We start from the raw sequence: 16,867 nt of genomic DNA on the forward strand, positions 1-16,867 counted from the left end.
AAATAATTCTTTACAATTAAAACATTTCATTCATGCATCCATGGTTTATTTCTCTTGGAAATGATGACTCTTTTACTTTGGCTAACAAACATGGCCAGTAGACTCCAACTCCCAGCAACCCACCTGCACTCTCACACTCTTTTGATTATGTTCACTTGTGTTTAATTATGTATGTTTGGTTTGCACACTTCATAATCACGCTGCTTTCATTTCCTCACTGTGAGGAATACGCTCTGTTCCTTTGGTCTGGGTTGTTAATAAGGCCATATCTAAGTGACATTGATTTTCCGTTTCTGACTGTGAGACTCTGATTATGACTTTACCCCCTTGTGAATCTGTCCACTTCTGTTAACCCGTGCCTGTTTTGACCTGAGTATTGCGTGACGACTTTGAATCGTTCGCTGTTCCTGGGTTTCCCTGGTTTGATATTTTTGAACTGTTCCTAATTCTTTGCCAGTTCATACTTTTTTGACCTTTTGTCAAAACATCCTGCACATGCATCCTACCCTCCATGCCTGCATTGAGACATTATCATGTTGTTCTATTTGATTACACATTTCCTCCATTACCCACAATGCCATTTGACTGCCTGATAGTAGTGCAAGTGGGACACACAACAGTGGTCTGGGAATGACTAGCTACAGTAATAGAATCTGGTAATGACTAAAATTGTTGGGAAATGTTGTGACCCTAAAATAAAGCTCATGTAAATACACAGATATACTATTGATATATTGTTTTTCTTTGTGGTTTTTGCCAATCTTCTGAAAAAAAAAGGAACAATATGCTGTATGCTGCTGTTTTGGTCGATGTGATCTCCTATAGATAGTTGCACATAAACATTTTCCCCTTTGCAGTATTACTGAGAAATCATTAAAGGAACCTTCAACCCTGAAACACATTAAATATGTCTATATCGAAATATTGATGTAGCACTGTAGTCCTGTTTTAGTCGTTTAGTCCCTGTTCACTCGGCTTTAATTTTTCATGCCAAAACTACTAGCAACAGCATTATTGTTATCTCATAGATCTCTATTCGAGTGTTAAAGCTGCAGTGCATTGTGGAACTCCTAATCCAAACCTTTGCCATTGCCTCTACTTCAGTGTTGGTTTTCTTATTACAATGATATTGAACATCACTGGAAAAAGAGGTGAATAAGAAAAACAATCTCTTTCTGTTTTGTTTGTAGGAGCTAACAGCAAAATCCAGGTGTTATGCCTTATGTGTGTGTGTTGGATTTTATTCGTCTATAAACACCATTGTAACCTGGCAAGCAATGTTTCTTTTGGTGTCAGCACAGCACACAAGCGTTAACTTGTCACAGGATTAGTAAAAAGTAAACAACAAACCAACAAATTAGAACCAGAAACACTAAACATGTCACAAATACTTGAATATTGTCATGAACGCAGGAAGGAAGTGGACCCAAACGCAGGATAGCCAAATCAAAAGGGTCTAATAACAAAGGAAACACGAAACACGACACGGACTAAAGACAGGACAGGACAACAGTAGATTCCGTGCTGCACAAGGCAACGCGGCACAGTTAAATACACAGGGTAATCACAATAGGAAACAGGTGTGTAGACAGGGAGGAGCAGACGAAGGCGGGGCAGACACGTGACGAGGAACGTAAACAGATGCACGTGGCCAAAGTCCTGCCTGAGTCCTGACAAATATAGACATATTCAAAGTGTTTCATTGTGGACTTTTCTTAATTGATTTCTCAGCAATGCTGAAAAATGTTTTTTCACAACAATCCTTGAGATCACATTGACCAAAGTAGCTGCATACAGTACATTGTTCTTTTTTCTCAGAAGAATGGCAGAAACAAGAAAGGAAAACAACAGAACAGGTTGAGGTGAGGGTCATTTTTCAGGTCAGAACATTTTCACTAAGTGTTACTCATCGCCAATTCCCATGCACACGACAGCTATTAACTGGGCAGAATAAAGGTTAACACATGCTTTCTCCAAAACACGTGAAGTCAGCCACCACATCGTTTCACACATCGTTGCAGCATCACAGAGTAGCTAAACAGGCTCAGAGGATGCTAACTAAGAATGATTACACCCTCTTACAAATACGTAAGCTCACTGCTCTAGAACTTAACTAATGTCACTCTGATTAACCAGTGAAAGAGTAACACCATCTCTCCCACCTACTGTAGAAGCTATAGCCAATTCTGCTCTCCTGGACTCCCAGCCACAGATGGTTGTGGCATTGTTGGGATTCGAACTCAAGGACTTACTTCCTGGGGACAGCTTTTTGGAAAAGCCAAGTTTTTCTTTTCTCTTGTGCCATTTATCTTTGCCAACACATTTTCAGTTCACATTTTGGCTCCACTACTGACTCTTGGACAAATAGTGAATTCTGATATGAGACTTTGGAGTTCGATGTAAAGGAATTTAAAAGGAAAGCAGCAGTCGCTAACCTAGTTTGAACACCAAATAGAGTATGACTCTGTTTTGCACTGAGACCTTTCTGGACAGACAAAGTGAGAAGACCCTGGGGTCGAGTCCTGGAAACGCCTGGACTGCTCTATTTAAGACTCTTTAAATAGGAGCATCTGCGTTCTTAGACATAACAGGACACATATGTGTATCAAGAGGGTTCCTTTTTGGTGGGAACACAGTGGCCTCTCACTGTGTGGTACAATTAAGAGGGACATTGAGTGCTAAGAGGAACACATATAAATCAATACAGGCATAGAAAGTTACAATATGTCTGTTTTTATTATATGGGAATTTAAACAAGTGTTAAAAGACCTTATACAGAAACAAGAGATCAAACTCGGGATGCTGTGCCAGGCATGATTCATTTATGTTTGAAAGTGTGTTTAATGGATTGTACGGGTTTGATTTATATCTGAAATTTACCGTAAGCCATCATGCTTTAGTTGTAAAGATATCCAGTCAGAAATGTTTAATTATATCAAGAGATAGGAACACATTATGCAATTCCATACATGAGAACTAAGCAACATTATACAAGCAATGCCTACAAACTAAAGAACAATTTTATTTAGCAAATAAGTACAATTAAGTTGTAAGTTGACAAACATGCAATATTACACTATCCTAACTATCCTATGGAGACATTTTATATCTTTAAGACACACAACATAGATGCAGTCAATATTGTTATAATACCATGTCATATTACACACATGAAAATAATCAGTAATGCAAACCAGAAAAGTGATTAAGTAATATATCATGACTAAATCTCCACATCCTCGTAAAAAAGCATTATATATATGTGGTCTGTTAAAAAGACAGCATACGCCTCCTCCAGCACTGTTATTCTACAGTAATGAGGATGCTAGAATTCAGTAAAGGATGCTCACTAAAGGTGAAATCCAATATCACTTATACTGCTGTTAAACTCCACCTGTGCTTATTATCACCACATGAGGTCCTAGACAGTCTGGTCTCATCTGGTTTGATGTATAGGCTGGTAATTACAGCAATTCATTTTCCTTGACTCTCTCTTATCCTCGTTCCTGTGTAGCAGAGACATATATCAGATATATTTGCACATTTTAGCTTTTCTAGCACAATCATACCCCAAATTTTTTTTATTCATTTATAACATAACATGAAACATACTGCAATATATTTAATTTAATTTTAGCACAAGTGTTAAAGAGGGGAAAAAAGCTTTCCTAATGGCAAAGTATTACAGTTTTGGATTTTATGTGAAATAAATCATTGATGGTCTTGAATCTGTGCAGTCTTTTAGGGTGCTATGAGGGAAGATTAGCTGCAGGAAAGCACACGCTTTTGATGAATAGGACGAGGTCTAAGCATTCCTCTGCCAAGGCTCAATATAGTCCAATCCCAAATGGGTGAAGATGTCCTCCTCTGTCTTAGCCTGCAGGAAGGTATTCTAGAGATAATAGAGAGGGGAAAAAAGCAAAATACCAGTGACATGAGGGGTTTAACAATCGAATCGTAAGCCTAAAAAGCCACAAGAAATGTTAGAGGGCGACGAAGACAGAGAGGAGCTGACATTTTGTGTGAACATTGGTTGTATTTGACCAATGATATTTCTCTGAGGAAATGGCAGAGACAAAGAGTCACAACGATGATGTTGCTGTTCTTCATAAGGTCAGACAGGGTTGAGAACCTCTAACAGGATAACATACTGTACTGAAAATGTTAGCAGAAAGGAAGTATGTGTAAACTGTAGGAAGCTGCCACTGTTGTGAATCAGGCAAGCCAAGTGTTTTGAAAAGGCATAACTACTTTTCCCCATTGGACTTCTGTCTTTGCAGCATTTATTGCAACGCCCACTACCTCTTTTATTGCATTTTCATAATTGTGTCATGAGAGTTGGCTCGAAGTTTCAGAGACTCTAATTAGACACACAGATATGAGCCACGATCATGATGAGACACATTTAGGTTGACTGGAAGATTTATGCATATTTCCCAAGATGATTTTATTCTTCAGGCTCATTTAAGGTGTTCAGAAATGATTTATTTGTCCCCGTAAGCACTTTATTACAGTGGAGCTGGAGCCAATCCTAGGAACACCAAGGTGGAAGAATTCACCCTGGATGGGATGCAAGTCCTTAGCAGGGCACCATGCACACACTTTATTCACACCTAAGGGCAATTTAGCATAGCCAATTCACTCACCAGCATTGTTTTGGAAGGTGAGAAGAAATCCTGCGAGGAAAACCATGGGGAGAGCACATGAATAGTGATCCAAACTCTAGATCGAACCAAGTACTCTGGAGTACAATGGTGAGACAACACCATGTGCTGCAACATAAAACCAATTTAACCAAAGTAAAACGAAAAGAAAATCCACAGTTTCTGTGATCATATTAACATTCAGAAAACATTGACCCCTTTCCAAAGATGCTACAGAAACAAGGTCTTGTGGATGTCATTACTTTTGCAACACAATAGAAAAGAGAAAAAGGGAGAGTAAAATATTAAATATACATTAATCAGACACTCTTATCCAGAGTAACTTACATTTTTATTTCAGTTTATACACCTGAGCAATTGATGGTTGAGGGTCTTGATCAGGGGCCCTGAAGTGGCAATTTGGTGGACATGGAATTCAAACCAATGACCTTCCGATCACATGATTATAAATCATTGAATCTCAAAGCTGGGTCCTTTTTTTTTAATTTTATTACAGTGCTGAATCACAACCAACCATTATTATAATGTTATTATATTGATTACTAAGTTATTATAGCGTTTGAATGGTTGCTTAATTAGTTCTAAAAGAATTAGGTCCATACATATTGCCACTTTCATCTAATGGGTTCTGTTAGTGGAGATTTCATTATTAAAATTACTAAGGCTCCAAACATAGCCAGAATATTAATGTACATGGTTAAAAAAACTAGCCTAATATTGTACTAGCTGGATGGAAGGTACTGTATAAATTTATTTCAGCATTAAAGGCTTCCTGGCTGCAGTATAAAGTAATAGAGAACATGAAAGTTTGCATCTGTTGACAAGTTAAAAAGAGTGTGTAATTATATTAAGCAGTTTTACACATGGCATTAAATAAATGGAAAGCCATGTTCTTTGTGTGGTCCTGTATACGTACAGATAGATATCTGTGGGCCCAAGGCAAGCCTGATGCGGCCAATAGGAAGCTATAAATCTGACATATTCTGCCTTGATGTGTTAAGCTGGATGTAGCATGTCAAAATGAGGCAAAGGATGAAGAAGAGAAGAGGAAAAAACAGGAAAGCTCATCTGTCGGTGAACAGACAACAGGAATGATAGGCTGGTGCAAGAGCTAGGAGAGGAATTGCTCTAGGCATTTGACTTCTATCATCTATTGAAGTGGGGTTTAAAATGCAAATCAGGTACAGAATGGTCAGGGATTCATGTTTGTGCTGTGTGTGCGTTTACAATGGCTTGTGTGAGTGTGTTTACAATGGTTTGCGTGCTGAATGAGCACAGGCAGAGGACACCTGGTCTCTCACTCACTGTGTAAATATCACTCACTGGTTATTTGCACTTCCTTAAAAATCAAAAGAACACATGCTGAGTAAATTATAATTGTTAGTAAAGTCATCATGACCTCCATCTCATGCAACAATCACTCATCCCTCTTGTTATCTAAACTGTTCATTATTTTGCTGGATCACTGTTTTAATAGACCATCCGCCCTCCGACCAAATTTTGCATTGTTTTCACCCTAAATGAAGGAGTTCAGAGACACAGATGCTATTATTTTAAATGTATATTATATTATACACTTATGAACACACCTTTGGAGAAGTAGATGAATACAGAAAAAGAGGTTTAAATAGACTGAATACACACATATAGACGGTACAAAGACAGAGGCATAACATTAAATCCATCTGCCTATTATTGTGTTATTGTAAATCATTTTAATAAAATGGCTATAACCCATCAAGGTACGGACTCCACAAGACCTCTGAAGGTGTGCTGTGGTATCTGGTCCCAAGTCACAAGCAACATATCATTTAAGTCCTGTATGTTTGTTCAGCAAATCCCACAGATACTTGATAGGACTGAGGAATTCTTGGGAATTGAAAGTCAATACTAGTTGAAGTCAATTCTTTGTCATTTGACTGAAACCATTCCTGAACAATTTTTGCAGTGTGGCAGATCTGCCATTTTGGAGATTAATTATTTAGCCTTCATAATTTGGCCCTTGTCAGGGTTGCTCAGATAAATGCTGAATTTTCCTGCTTCCAACACATCAACTTTTAAGAACTGAATATTCATTTGATGCCTTTGACCATTATAATGACGTCAATGTTACTCACCTGTCAGTGCTTTTAATTTTGTGGTTTATCAGTCTACGTGTCATTTTGTAAAAACTATCGCAAAAGGGAATTTAAAATTCAGCATGGTATACAGGAACGAAAAACTTGTGATGTTGCCATTAATACTGTATGCACTTCAATTCTTGCCATCAAGACATCTTCTGTGATGGAAACTGCTTAATTTGTTTGCATTCCCTCCAAAGATGCTGCTCGATTTGAAAGTTCATCAAGCTACCACGGTAAATATTTCTGCCCTTCAAATAATAAAAGTGGTGTAGGTTGCATTGTATGTGTGTGTGTGTGTGTGTGTGTGTGTGTGTGTGTGTGTGTGTGTGTGTGTGTGTGTGTGTGTGTGTGTGTGTGTGTGTGTAATAGGATGTCGAACAGCTGAGCAGTTAGATTTTATGCCCATATCTAATCCACACTTTATTGTGAATCAATAAGGGGACACATTATGGCTTGACACCCATGCATACTGTACAACTGTATATGGTTTAGCATAATTGTGTACATTTGGACTTTTCACCATCTCTATATGCAATATATATTAGGCTGCTAAGGAAAAATACATTTACTGTCAATAATAACCACAGAGATAAGCTGTATTGAGATGTTTTGAGGTGGTCAGAGAGCATGGCATGAGACAGAAAGCTTGGAAACCATGCAAAATATCTTCAAAATTGGAATGTTTACATAAAAAGAAGAGATATTATTTTCTATTCATGAAGATTTGATGAGATCTGAAAAGCATGTGTCAAGACTTGACAAACAAGACACAGTACACCCACAGTTGAGCTGAGTACAACACAATCCAACTAACAGGCAAACAGAGAGCAAGTTTGGAACTGATTTAAGAAGCAGTCAAATTAGGCTTGATTGTGGACCAAAGCTGAGCTGGGCAGCTGAACAGAGAAAAAACCATTCCATTAAATCCCCCAACAATCTGGCTAATACTGAGCATTGGAAAAGCTTAGCAATAATTACTGGGCATAATACAATGCAGAATCTACAGCATAGACACATCTGTGTGAGCTCTGAACCCAATTTATTTTTCACCAATTTTATTTTGTCGGTTTAATATATATGAAACATTTATTTATTTATATTTTACTCATTTTGGTATCAGGAGGCCTAAAAGATTCTGACTTACCAATTGAATGTCTGGCAGATCGACTGACCAACCAAATGACTGACTGACTGACTGACTGACTGACTGACTGACTGACTGACTGACTGACTGACTGACTGACTGACTGACTGACTGACTGACTGATTTATTGATTAAATGAATGACCACATGACTGACTGTTAGATGATTGCTGGACTGACTGACTGATTAAATAATTCAATTCAGTTCAATTCAATTTTATTTGCATAGTGCTTTAAACACTGGACATTGTCTCAAAGCAGCTTTACAGAATAAAAGAAATATATTACACAAAGTTAAATATACAAGATTAAAAGTATTCCAAAGATAAAGATTAATATTCAACTTATATTTAAATGTGTTTGTATTTATCCCCAATGAGCAAGTCTGCGGTGTCTGAGGCAACTGTGGCAAGGAAAAACTCAAGATGGAAGATGGAAGAGGAAGAAACCTTGAGATTACCAAGAGGAAGAAACCTTGAGATCCTTGAGGAACCAGATAAAAAAGGGAACCAATCCTCATTTGGGTGACAGTAAAGAGTGTGGTTATAAATTGCTATAAACACTGGAGAAATTGCTATAAACAATGTCATTATGAATAATGTCCTTTCTTCAGTCATATTCAGTTCGAAAATTGTGTATTGATTAGGAGGTTGTTGTCCTCAAAGACCACATGTAATTGACATCTTCATTTTTAATGCCCGAATCCTAAGCAGAATTCAGCAGGAGCTTGTACATCTGTAGATGCCTGATTATCTGTAGATAACTGACTGGTTAATTGACTGAATGGCTGACTTGCTAAATGACTCACTGAATGATTGATTGATTAAAGGACTGAAAGATGTCTGACTGAAAAACTGAATGACTGTCTTGTTGATTAAATGAATGACTGACTGTTCAACTGACTGTAAGACTGACTGGTTTATAAATTCTACCAGTTCAATCAGCAAGTTGCAGATTCGATCCCATAGGCATGAAATAAGCTGTGTTGTTAATTGAATGTGATCTTTTTCTGCACAGATATTTTAGTCACATTTTATATTTAAAATAATATATTACCTGCTAAGATAGTTACTTTCACAGGTATGATATACAATTTCATTATGTCTGAACTTTTAGTCCTTTTCATCTTTGTTTCCAATGTAAGCACTGTTTTTTTTTTGTTCTCTACAAGGTCTTGGTTTTCAGGATTCTGTTGTTCAGCTCTGCTTTTAGCTGCTCTCCTGTTTGGACTCTGGGGCTGGTGCACTCACTGTTAGAAATCCTTACTCATCTCTAATTGATTCTGCTTCTCTTTCTGAACTAGGTAAGAAAGGATTCCTCATGGATTTCCTTTTCTCTAGAAGCTTCTCTGAACTCTTTTCTTGCTCAGGCCCCCAATGTATTTAGACATCTTCCCAAAGACATGTTTAAAAAGCACTTGCAATATAATAATATACAGTATAAATGATCTGAAATACCATTTTTCCAGGTTTAATTTTATGTTGTTGCTTCACATGTGACATTCTCAGCACCAAGAATTTCAAATGAATTTAATAATATACTCTTTGAAATTGAATCTTCATTTTGTTGACAACAGTTATATTATCATAACCTATACAGTAGACTATATTATTTTTATTGATGACTCTGTTCTGGGTAGATTTACTATCATTGGGCCCCTTCAGACCATTTGAATATACAGTAGATTCAGGAACATACAGCATTTTCTAAAATGGAAGTATTTTCTCTTCAAAACTACAAAGCCTATGAATCATAGTTCAATTTAGACACATTGACCTTTCAAGAACTGCTGATGCACTCTGCTCAAGTTGGGAAATATTTCATTAGTGTGTGCCAATGTGTGTGCATTATACTTTGCAGAGGAGTTTGCAGTGGAGTTTCGAATGAACACCTCTAGTGTTCTTGGAATAGGTTCTAGACCACTGCCACCCCAGCCAGGATAAAGCAGTTGCTAAAGATGAATGAATTTTGTTGCATTTTGGATTCACATTGTAAAATTAAAAACAGGATGGTAGAATGTATTAAAAAGATCCCACTAGGCCTGACCCCATCACATACAATATGCTAATTATCAGAGCATTAGGTTTGTGATGAACAAAACAATAAATTCTATATTTTGCCAGGTTTCGCTACTGTTAAACAAAATGCTAAGGATTTGAGTACGGTAAGTCGAAAGAAATAGTGTTTAACTGAAACTTTCCTATCAGCTAACTAGAAAGCTATATGTAATTTTTGTGTTAGTGCTGTCAGTAAGTGCAAACTATTAAGTGAACTCCCTTTTTCTTATGTCAACAATTTTACTAATCTTTTGATCAAATATCTCTTCTTCAGATTGTCTCTGTTGTCCAGCACTCAGGATTGTTTATGACCTTTTGCGTTTTTGTAATAGTACACTGTAAGTAATAGCAGAGCATTGGCAGAGTAGGGGGAGATGGAGAGAATGAGTAGGATTGCATTAACACACAAACGCATTTCTAATTTGCATATGCATGCACATTTATAGATCACTGTATTAATTATGAGCATGTTGATGTTCCTAGGCCATAAAGTAGTTTATTGGCCATAACCCTATTATATATCTGTTATTTATTATGAATAAAACAAATTAATTATTTATAACAATTTATGAATCTACAGGGGTTCTTTCTTTGTCTTCCATAAAGATCATGTTATAATCAAGTAAATATTTTTTTGGCCACTTTTGCAGCTGTGTGTATGCCTGCCTTTTCCACGTTTATTGTTCCAATGAACAGACTGTTGGTCTTTGTCACCATGGTGACTGATCTTTAGAAGCTCTGTTTGTTTGTGACTCAGTGACTCAGTTTGCTCACTTCCCCATAGACTAGACATGTCGTTTAGCTTTATGTTTGCATCCAGACCAAATGCATTCTTGTTTGGCTATGCCTTAAAATATGCCTTAATATTTTAGATCTTCATCTTGGACATATACAGTACTGTATCTATGGCGCTTGTTGTGGCAGGATCCAGCTCTCTTGACGGCTAACACTAGATAATTTGTCATTTAATAACAAGCTAAAATTCTTTGCTTTACACTATAAGGCATACAAGCCATACAAGCATCAGTTATCTATTTGTTTTTGTGATCTTGGGAATTAAGTGTCTGATACAGTACATCATATTTAATAGAATTTTTTTCTTTTAGTCCACGTAAGACACTCACTATTAGCTTTTACCATATGTGCAGTCAACCATACAACAACCCTCCATATTTCCAACACTGCCTTTAACAATTAATGCTTTGTCTAAAAAACAACCAGGTTTGAGATGAAATCTGAAAATGAAAATCAGTGAAATCAACTAGGTAGACATTTTTGCAGATAAATATGTATGTTAGTATAAAAATGTTTTATTGTCATTTTACAGTGTGGCAGCTCTCCCATTTTAGAGATCAATAATTTAGCCTTTATAATTTAGCCCTTATTAGGGTTGATCATATCCTCACTCATTTTCTTTAGGTTTTGTGATGCCTAGATGATCATTGTAAATAACTGTGACACCTCCTCTGCCACATAGACAAGGTTGATGTATAAAACTGTATCCAGGGGAATTAACTTCATTTAATATTACATAGTCATTTGGCTTAATCCACATTGCTGTTAAACACAGTAACACCTCATCTATAATAGTTTTATTAATGTGGCTATTAGTAGCTATTAATTGCTATTAATATGGCTATATTTTAACAGTTCTAACAGCTTCAGATCAATTGAGCAAGCTGTGCATTTAGTATCGTCTCATTTTATGTTCAATAGGTTACTATAACAAACTTACTGACTACTTCTACATTTTTGTTAACTTAACTAGCCGAGCAGCTAGCAGCTAGCAGACAATCGGTTAAGCCTGCTTGTCTGCACTCTGGCCCTGGCTTTGGATTGTGACCGATAAACTACTCTTTTTCTGAGACTATAATCCGTACTGCAAAAATGAGTGCAGCACCTTGCGGAGTGGAATGAATACTGACCTACCCTAACAAGCCAGATGGTAAATCTGCAGATTAACATCAATCAATCAAGTCTTATCAGAATGTCAAATTCATTTCATGTGTATGCTATTACTTTTTATGAGATGTTGAATTAGTTTAATGAGAATCAGTTGATAGGCTTGTTCATGACTATCCATAGCTGTTTTTTCTAAAGCACACTTAAAGCATACTTAAATTAGTTTATTCGTTCTCATGTATTTTTTGGCTTTGTATTGACTCTGAATGTTTTCTTTTGGTGTATTTGATTGACAATGGCAGCATATATTGCTTCATTGCACTATTTATACAGTATATTCTACAATGCAGGAATGGTGCAGTAATATAACCTCAAAAGTATGACCTTTCCTATCTACCCATAAACCATACCAAGAAAGACAACACTTGCTCCATAAACACCAGTTTTGGGCTTTCTGGGTTGGACATAAACTGCCATGTGAAGCTTGCTTTATGTTATTTTCAAGATTACAGACAACAAGAAAACAAGACTCAAGGCCATTCTGCTCCAAGAGGTGGCAGAGCCAGCAAAATAAAACTCTCTTGACAAAGGCAATGAAGCAGAAGATCACGCAAACCTCTGGTGCTACAGTAAATCACCAAAAACACTTTCATTTCAAAAACATGAGAAATTTGTTAAAGACATTCAGATCCTCCTGTTATTTCATGAATTTGTAATCCCATTGTTTTTCACAAATGTACAAGAAGCTCAACAACTAGGTCATGTTTGGTGTCAAATGCTTTGCAAAATCATGCTTAGAAGTTTGTAATGAGTTCTGTGCATGCATAAAACTACAGTTTAATGATCTATGCATTTTATAAACATGCAAAAAACTGTTCTCAGATTGAAATCAATGTAAGGGTATGAATTGGAATTCTACCCCAAGACTTCCCTTAACAACAACCAATTGGCAGCAGTGAATGAGAAGAGGCAGGAAGATTTATCCACCTCATCACACCTCAGTGTAATACCTGGACACTCACAACTGACATCTGTAGTGTCTACTTTTTCAACTCTTTGTTATGGGTGATCCTGTTTGGATGTCAATCTATTGTTGCAAGACAAACAAGCACGGGAAATTTTAAACTTCTTTGTAAATTCCACTGAGGAATTGTGTACAGTGAGTCAAAAAATATTGTTCGCAAACCCTAGAGAATCTGACTCAACTGATGCTACATTTGGACCTATGACAAGAATCCCACTGATGTTTGTCCACAGAGTCTAGAGCAGCAGACTTGACATCACAATCTCCAATAAATTGTGAAACATGGAGTCAAAAGTCCAACCAAAGAGACACTGGATATAACTATACAACTTTGATATGCACTTTCCTCAAAGTTAGCATGGAAGTTGTGCTAGAATTAATATGTTTTGATCCACTTTTTTGCCTACTTCACATATAAGAAACAAACAGCTACCTATGCTCTCTGTGTCATACAGTATGTTAACACTTACATGTATAGTACACATATATGAGAATACAATTTATTTTATTTTAAATTTATTTAAAAAATCACAGAAAATATTGTGCCAGGTCATAGTGTAGTACAGGTGTAGTAAAGGTTAATACTAAAGTACAAAGCACAGGAGAGGACAATTTACTTTATTCATGCTCCCAATTTTTAATAATTCACAATTATATTCATTGTCATAATTTCATAAGATTGTGCTCACATCGTCTGTACTTTCCTCCACAGAAAGCATGTTCACGCAGTGCTCTGGTAGGTTACCAGGAAGAGTGTTCATGAATAAAATTATTTCTATTCTACTATATTGTCAGTACTGTTATAAGCATTACTTAGAATTGTAGCTCAAATCAGCATATTAGCATCAGTGAAGCACATGCACCATAAATCTTGTCCTTTTGCTTGCAGTAATGCCAGGAGAGGCAGATGAACTCACAATGACTCCATAAGACATCCCAGAGGTGTTATAGGAGAATTAAATTATCAGAGAAAAACTCTACATCTGAGTTGAAGCCTAGCCACAGATATCCATTTGCACATGTAAAGTTTTATTAATTAATTGAATGTGTAAATTGTCTACAATTTCATGGTCAATTTTCATCTTGTACCCACTTTAAACTAATTTTGCTCACAATTTAGTATATTTTAGTACAACATAACCTTTTTCATTGCCTCTTCAGATCTCTGAATAAAGGTGTTGCTGTTCACAGTTTCCATAAAATATATGTAGTTAACAAACCTGTAAGTGGATAATAGGAAACAATACTTCCGAGTGCACTTCAGATAGAAGGACTAGAGAAGAGATCTGAGATATTTTTCCAAAGTCATTACACAGGGATGCCTGTAACTAGTTCTTTGCCCTTATAGACTCTGTCTTATAGACTCATAGTCAATCTATGTTCGTTACTTCAGTTTAATTTGAGAAGAATACATTGCATATTATATTATTCCGTGTGCTAACTTGCAAAATGGCCCCAAATTTCTAAAGTCCTTCAAAAATTATTGGAACTTTTAAGATACTTCATCAGGTTTGTCTTGTTTGGCTTTGCTGGCTACTAGAACATTAGCTGTTGCCAAATATGCAAGCAGCCAAATACCTGAAATTTAGACAGGAGAGAGACTGAAGGGGATGAAGAGAACAAGCCAATTCAGCTTCCATAGAAAATAGTACTGTAGTAGTTTCATGCTGAGAAATGGATCTCTTAGCCAAGTTACATTTTATTTTTATCAGGGGCACAGTCTCTGATTTTTATTTAATTAAGTATCTTACACTAAACTAATTCATACCTAGACATCTAGTTAATTTTCAATTTATCCATTTTTTTTACCATAGAGACACTTTAGCAGTGACTGCAGGTGAAGTGTTTGAATTTGGGTACTGAAAAAAGACTCAGCAATGTGGTTATTTAAATTTCTCATTTAACAGGAGTGAATAGAGGTTTTTGGAAGAGTAAAAGGAGTGAAAGGCAAAGCCCGGTCTTAGTGCTACTAGGGGACAATAATTATCTTAGTCAGAAAAGTAATAAAATAAATTGTATGTATGCTCATGTGTCTAAATATCTATAATTACATTAATTACAATAAAGACCATTACCTCTTTTTTTAACATAAACATTTATACACTGGTATCTCTAACGATGCTCTCTAAAGCTCATCTTATTTTTTTTTTTCAAATATAAAGTTAATCAATCAATCAATCAAATTTTATTTATAGAGTACCTTACAACAGCCAAAAGGAGCACAAGGTGCTTTCCAGTAAAACAACAATAAAAAAAATAAAATCAATAAAATCAATAAGAACACAATGAACATAAAATAGCAGTTGAAACCGGGTCTATGTGTTAAAAGCTTGTATGAATAAATGAGTTTTCAACTTTTTTTATTTATTTCAACTGTTTTATTTAAAAACACTCAGCACAGTGATGGATCGTAAGTGTGCTGGAAGTGCGTTCCACAGCTTTGGTCCCTTGATGGCAAATGACCGGCCTCCAAACTTCTCATATTTGTATTTGGGAATGACCAGAGAGGTATGTCCAGAGGAGCGGAGATAAGTTAAGGATATCAGGTATCAGTACAGAAATTAAAATGAGTCCTTATTGTACATACAGTAGCTTATCAAAAGACACTATTTATTTCCAGTGATGCCAGTGATCCAGACCTGCAGTTTCTACAACCAGTTTTGCACTTAAGTGAAAAGTTATAAATTATAATGAATGTCCTGCTTACACAATTGCATTTTTTTAATATAATAAAAAGGGAAATTATTTAATACTCACCCTATCTGGTGTCACTAATTTGTAGATGGGGTCCGTTTTTCATTTCCACCTTTGCCTTTGACTGGCTCATTATGAGTCAATTTAAAATATATATCCTGAATTTATATATTTCTATAAAACAACTTGAAAACACCTCTATTCTCTACATTTGCCTTTAGTGTTAAAAAACCACAACTGAAGTGATAAAAATTTTTACCACTGCTGTGCATATTTTCTATAGATTTTGGACTTTCAGGTGATGCCATTACACTTTTACCTCTACTGCGAAATTATACACTGGCACACATACAAATTGAAATCTAATACAGCAAGAGTACATCTGGCGTTCATATATATCACCAGGCAAATAGACTTTATACCCTCAGACATTGCAAAACAAGTGTTCTAATACTTTACACACAATGTTCAATGCGCTTTGCTTGGCCGGTTAACAGATAAAAGATCCTGTTCATCAATAACTTTGTTCTACAGTAGTAAAGGTCTCTATATTAATGGTTGCTAACACTCCACCAGCAGACCAGCTTCCCCACCGAGTTCAGTTACATCCAACATTCCTGATTATCTGATGCAGTTGATCACCGTCTTGACAATGTTAGTAAGATCAGATTTAGCCAATTAGAATTTGAACTAAACCCCTTAGATTTTGTAAGAGGATTTGTGGTGGCCTGCTACAATTTCTCTCTGTTCTATTAACCTCTGTAGCAACAATCTAAATGCAATCTATTTCAAAATATTATAGAAGAATCACATAATGGTACTCCTAAGCTATGTATTTTGAATATGTAGAAAGAATTCACTGATCTGTTAGCTTGGAGGATTAAAGGCTGGGAAAGACTGCGTGCAAATTAAACAAGAGCATCTCCCACGTCAAACGCAGCTATTTAAAGAAGATGATCATTCCATTTCATTGCTTTACTTACTGATCAATTGAAGAAGAAAGGGTGCTTGTTTTACATAGACATAATTGCGTAAGAAGACGTGGAACACGAGGAATGAACATGAAACCATTAGGAGTGTTATATATAGAGTGACAGAGCTAATTAGGGAAATTAAGAAATGGTTGAATTCAGCTCAGGGGAGCAAGAGCTGAATTTAACAAGTACTTAAACATGTAAAATGTGTTGAACAATTGGAGTACAATCTAAAATATTTTCATTTTACATTTAATTAGCATGGTGGCTTAATGGTTAGCACATT

General features: G+C 36.1%; 1 protein-coding gene across 2 annotated transcripts in view; it reads right to left on the reverse strand.

Moving 5' to 3' along the window:
- Window positions 1-2,732: 2,732 nt before the first annotated feature.
- The window catches only part of dntt (deoxynucleotidyltransferase, terminal), a 107,768-nt gene continuing 93,633 nt past the window's right edge, over window positions 2,733-16,867 (reverse strand). For both annotated transcript variants that reach the window (XM_047811967.1, XM_027174836.2), the window contains exon 11: window positions 2,733-3,892. In XM_047811967.1, coding sequence (XP_047667923.1) covers window positions 3,806-3,892 — 87 coding nt within the window. In that variant the 3' untranslated portion in view covers window positions 2,733-3,805. The remainder of the gene's footprint in view (window positions 3,893-16,867) is intronic.

The sequence above is a fragment of the Tachysurus fulvidraco genome, chromosome 4 (genome assembly GCF_022655615.1).
Source record: "Tachysurus fulvidraco isolate hzauxx_2018 chromosome 4, HZAU_PFXX_2.0, whole genome shotgun sequence".
NCBI lineage: Eukaryota > Metazoa > Chordata > Actinopteri > Siluriformes > Bagridae > Tachysurus > Tachysurus fulvidraco.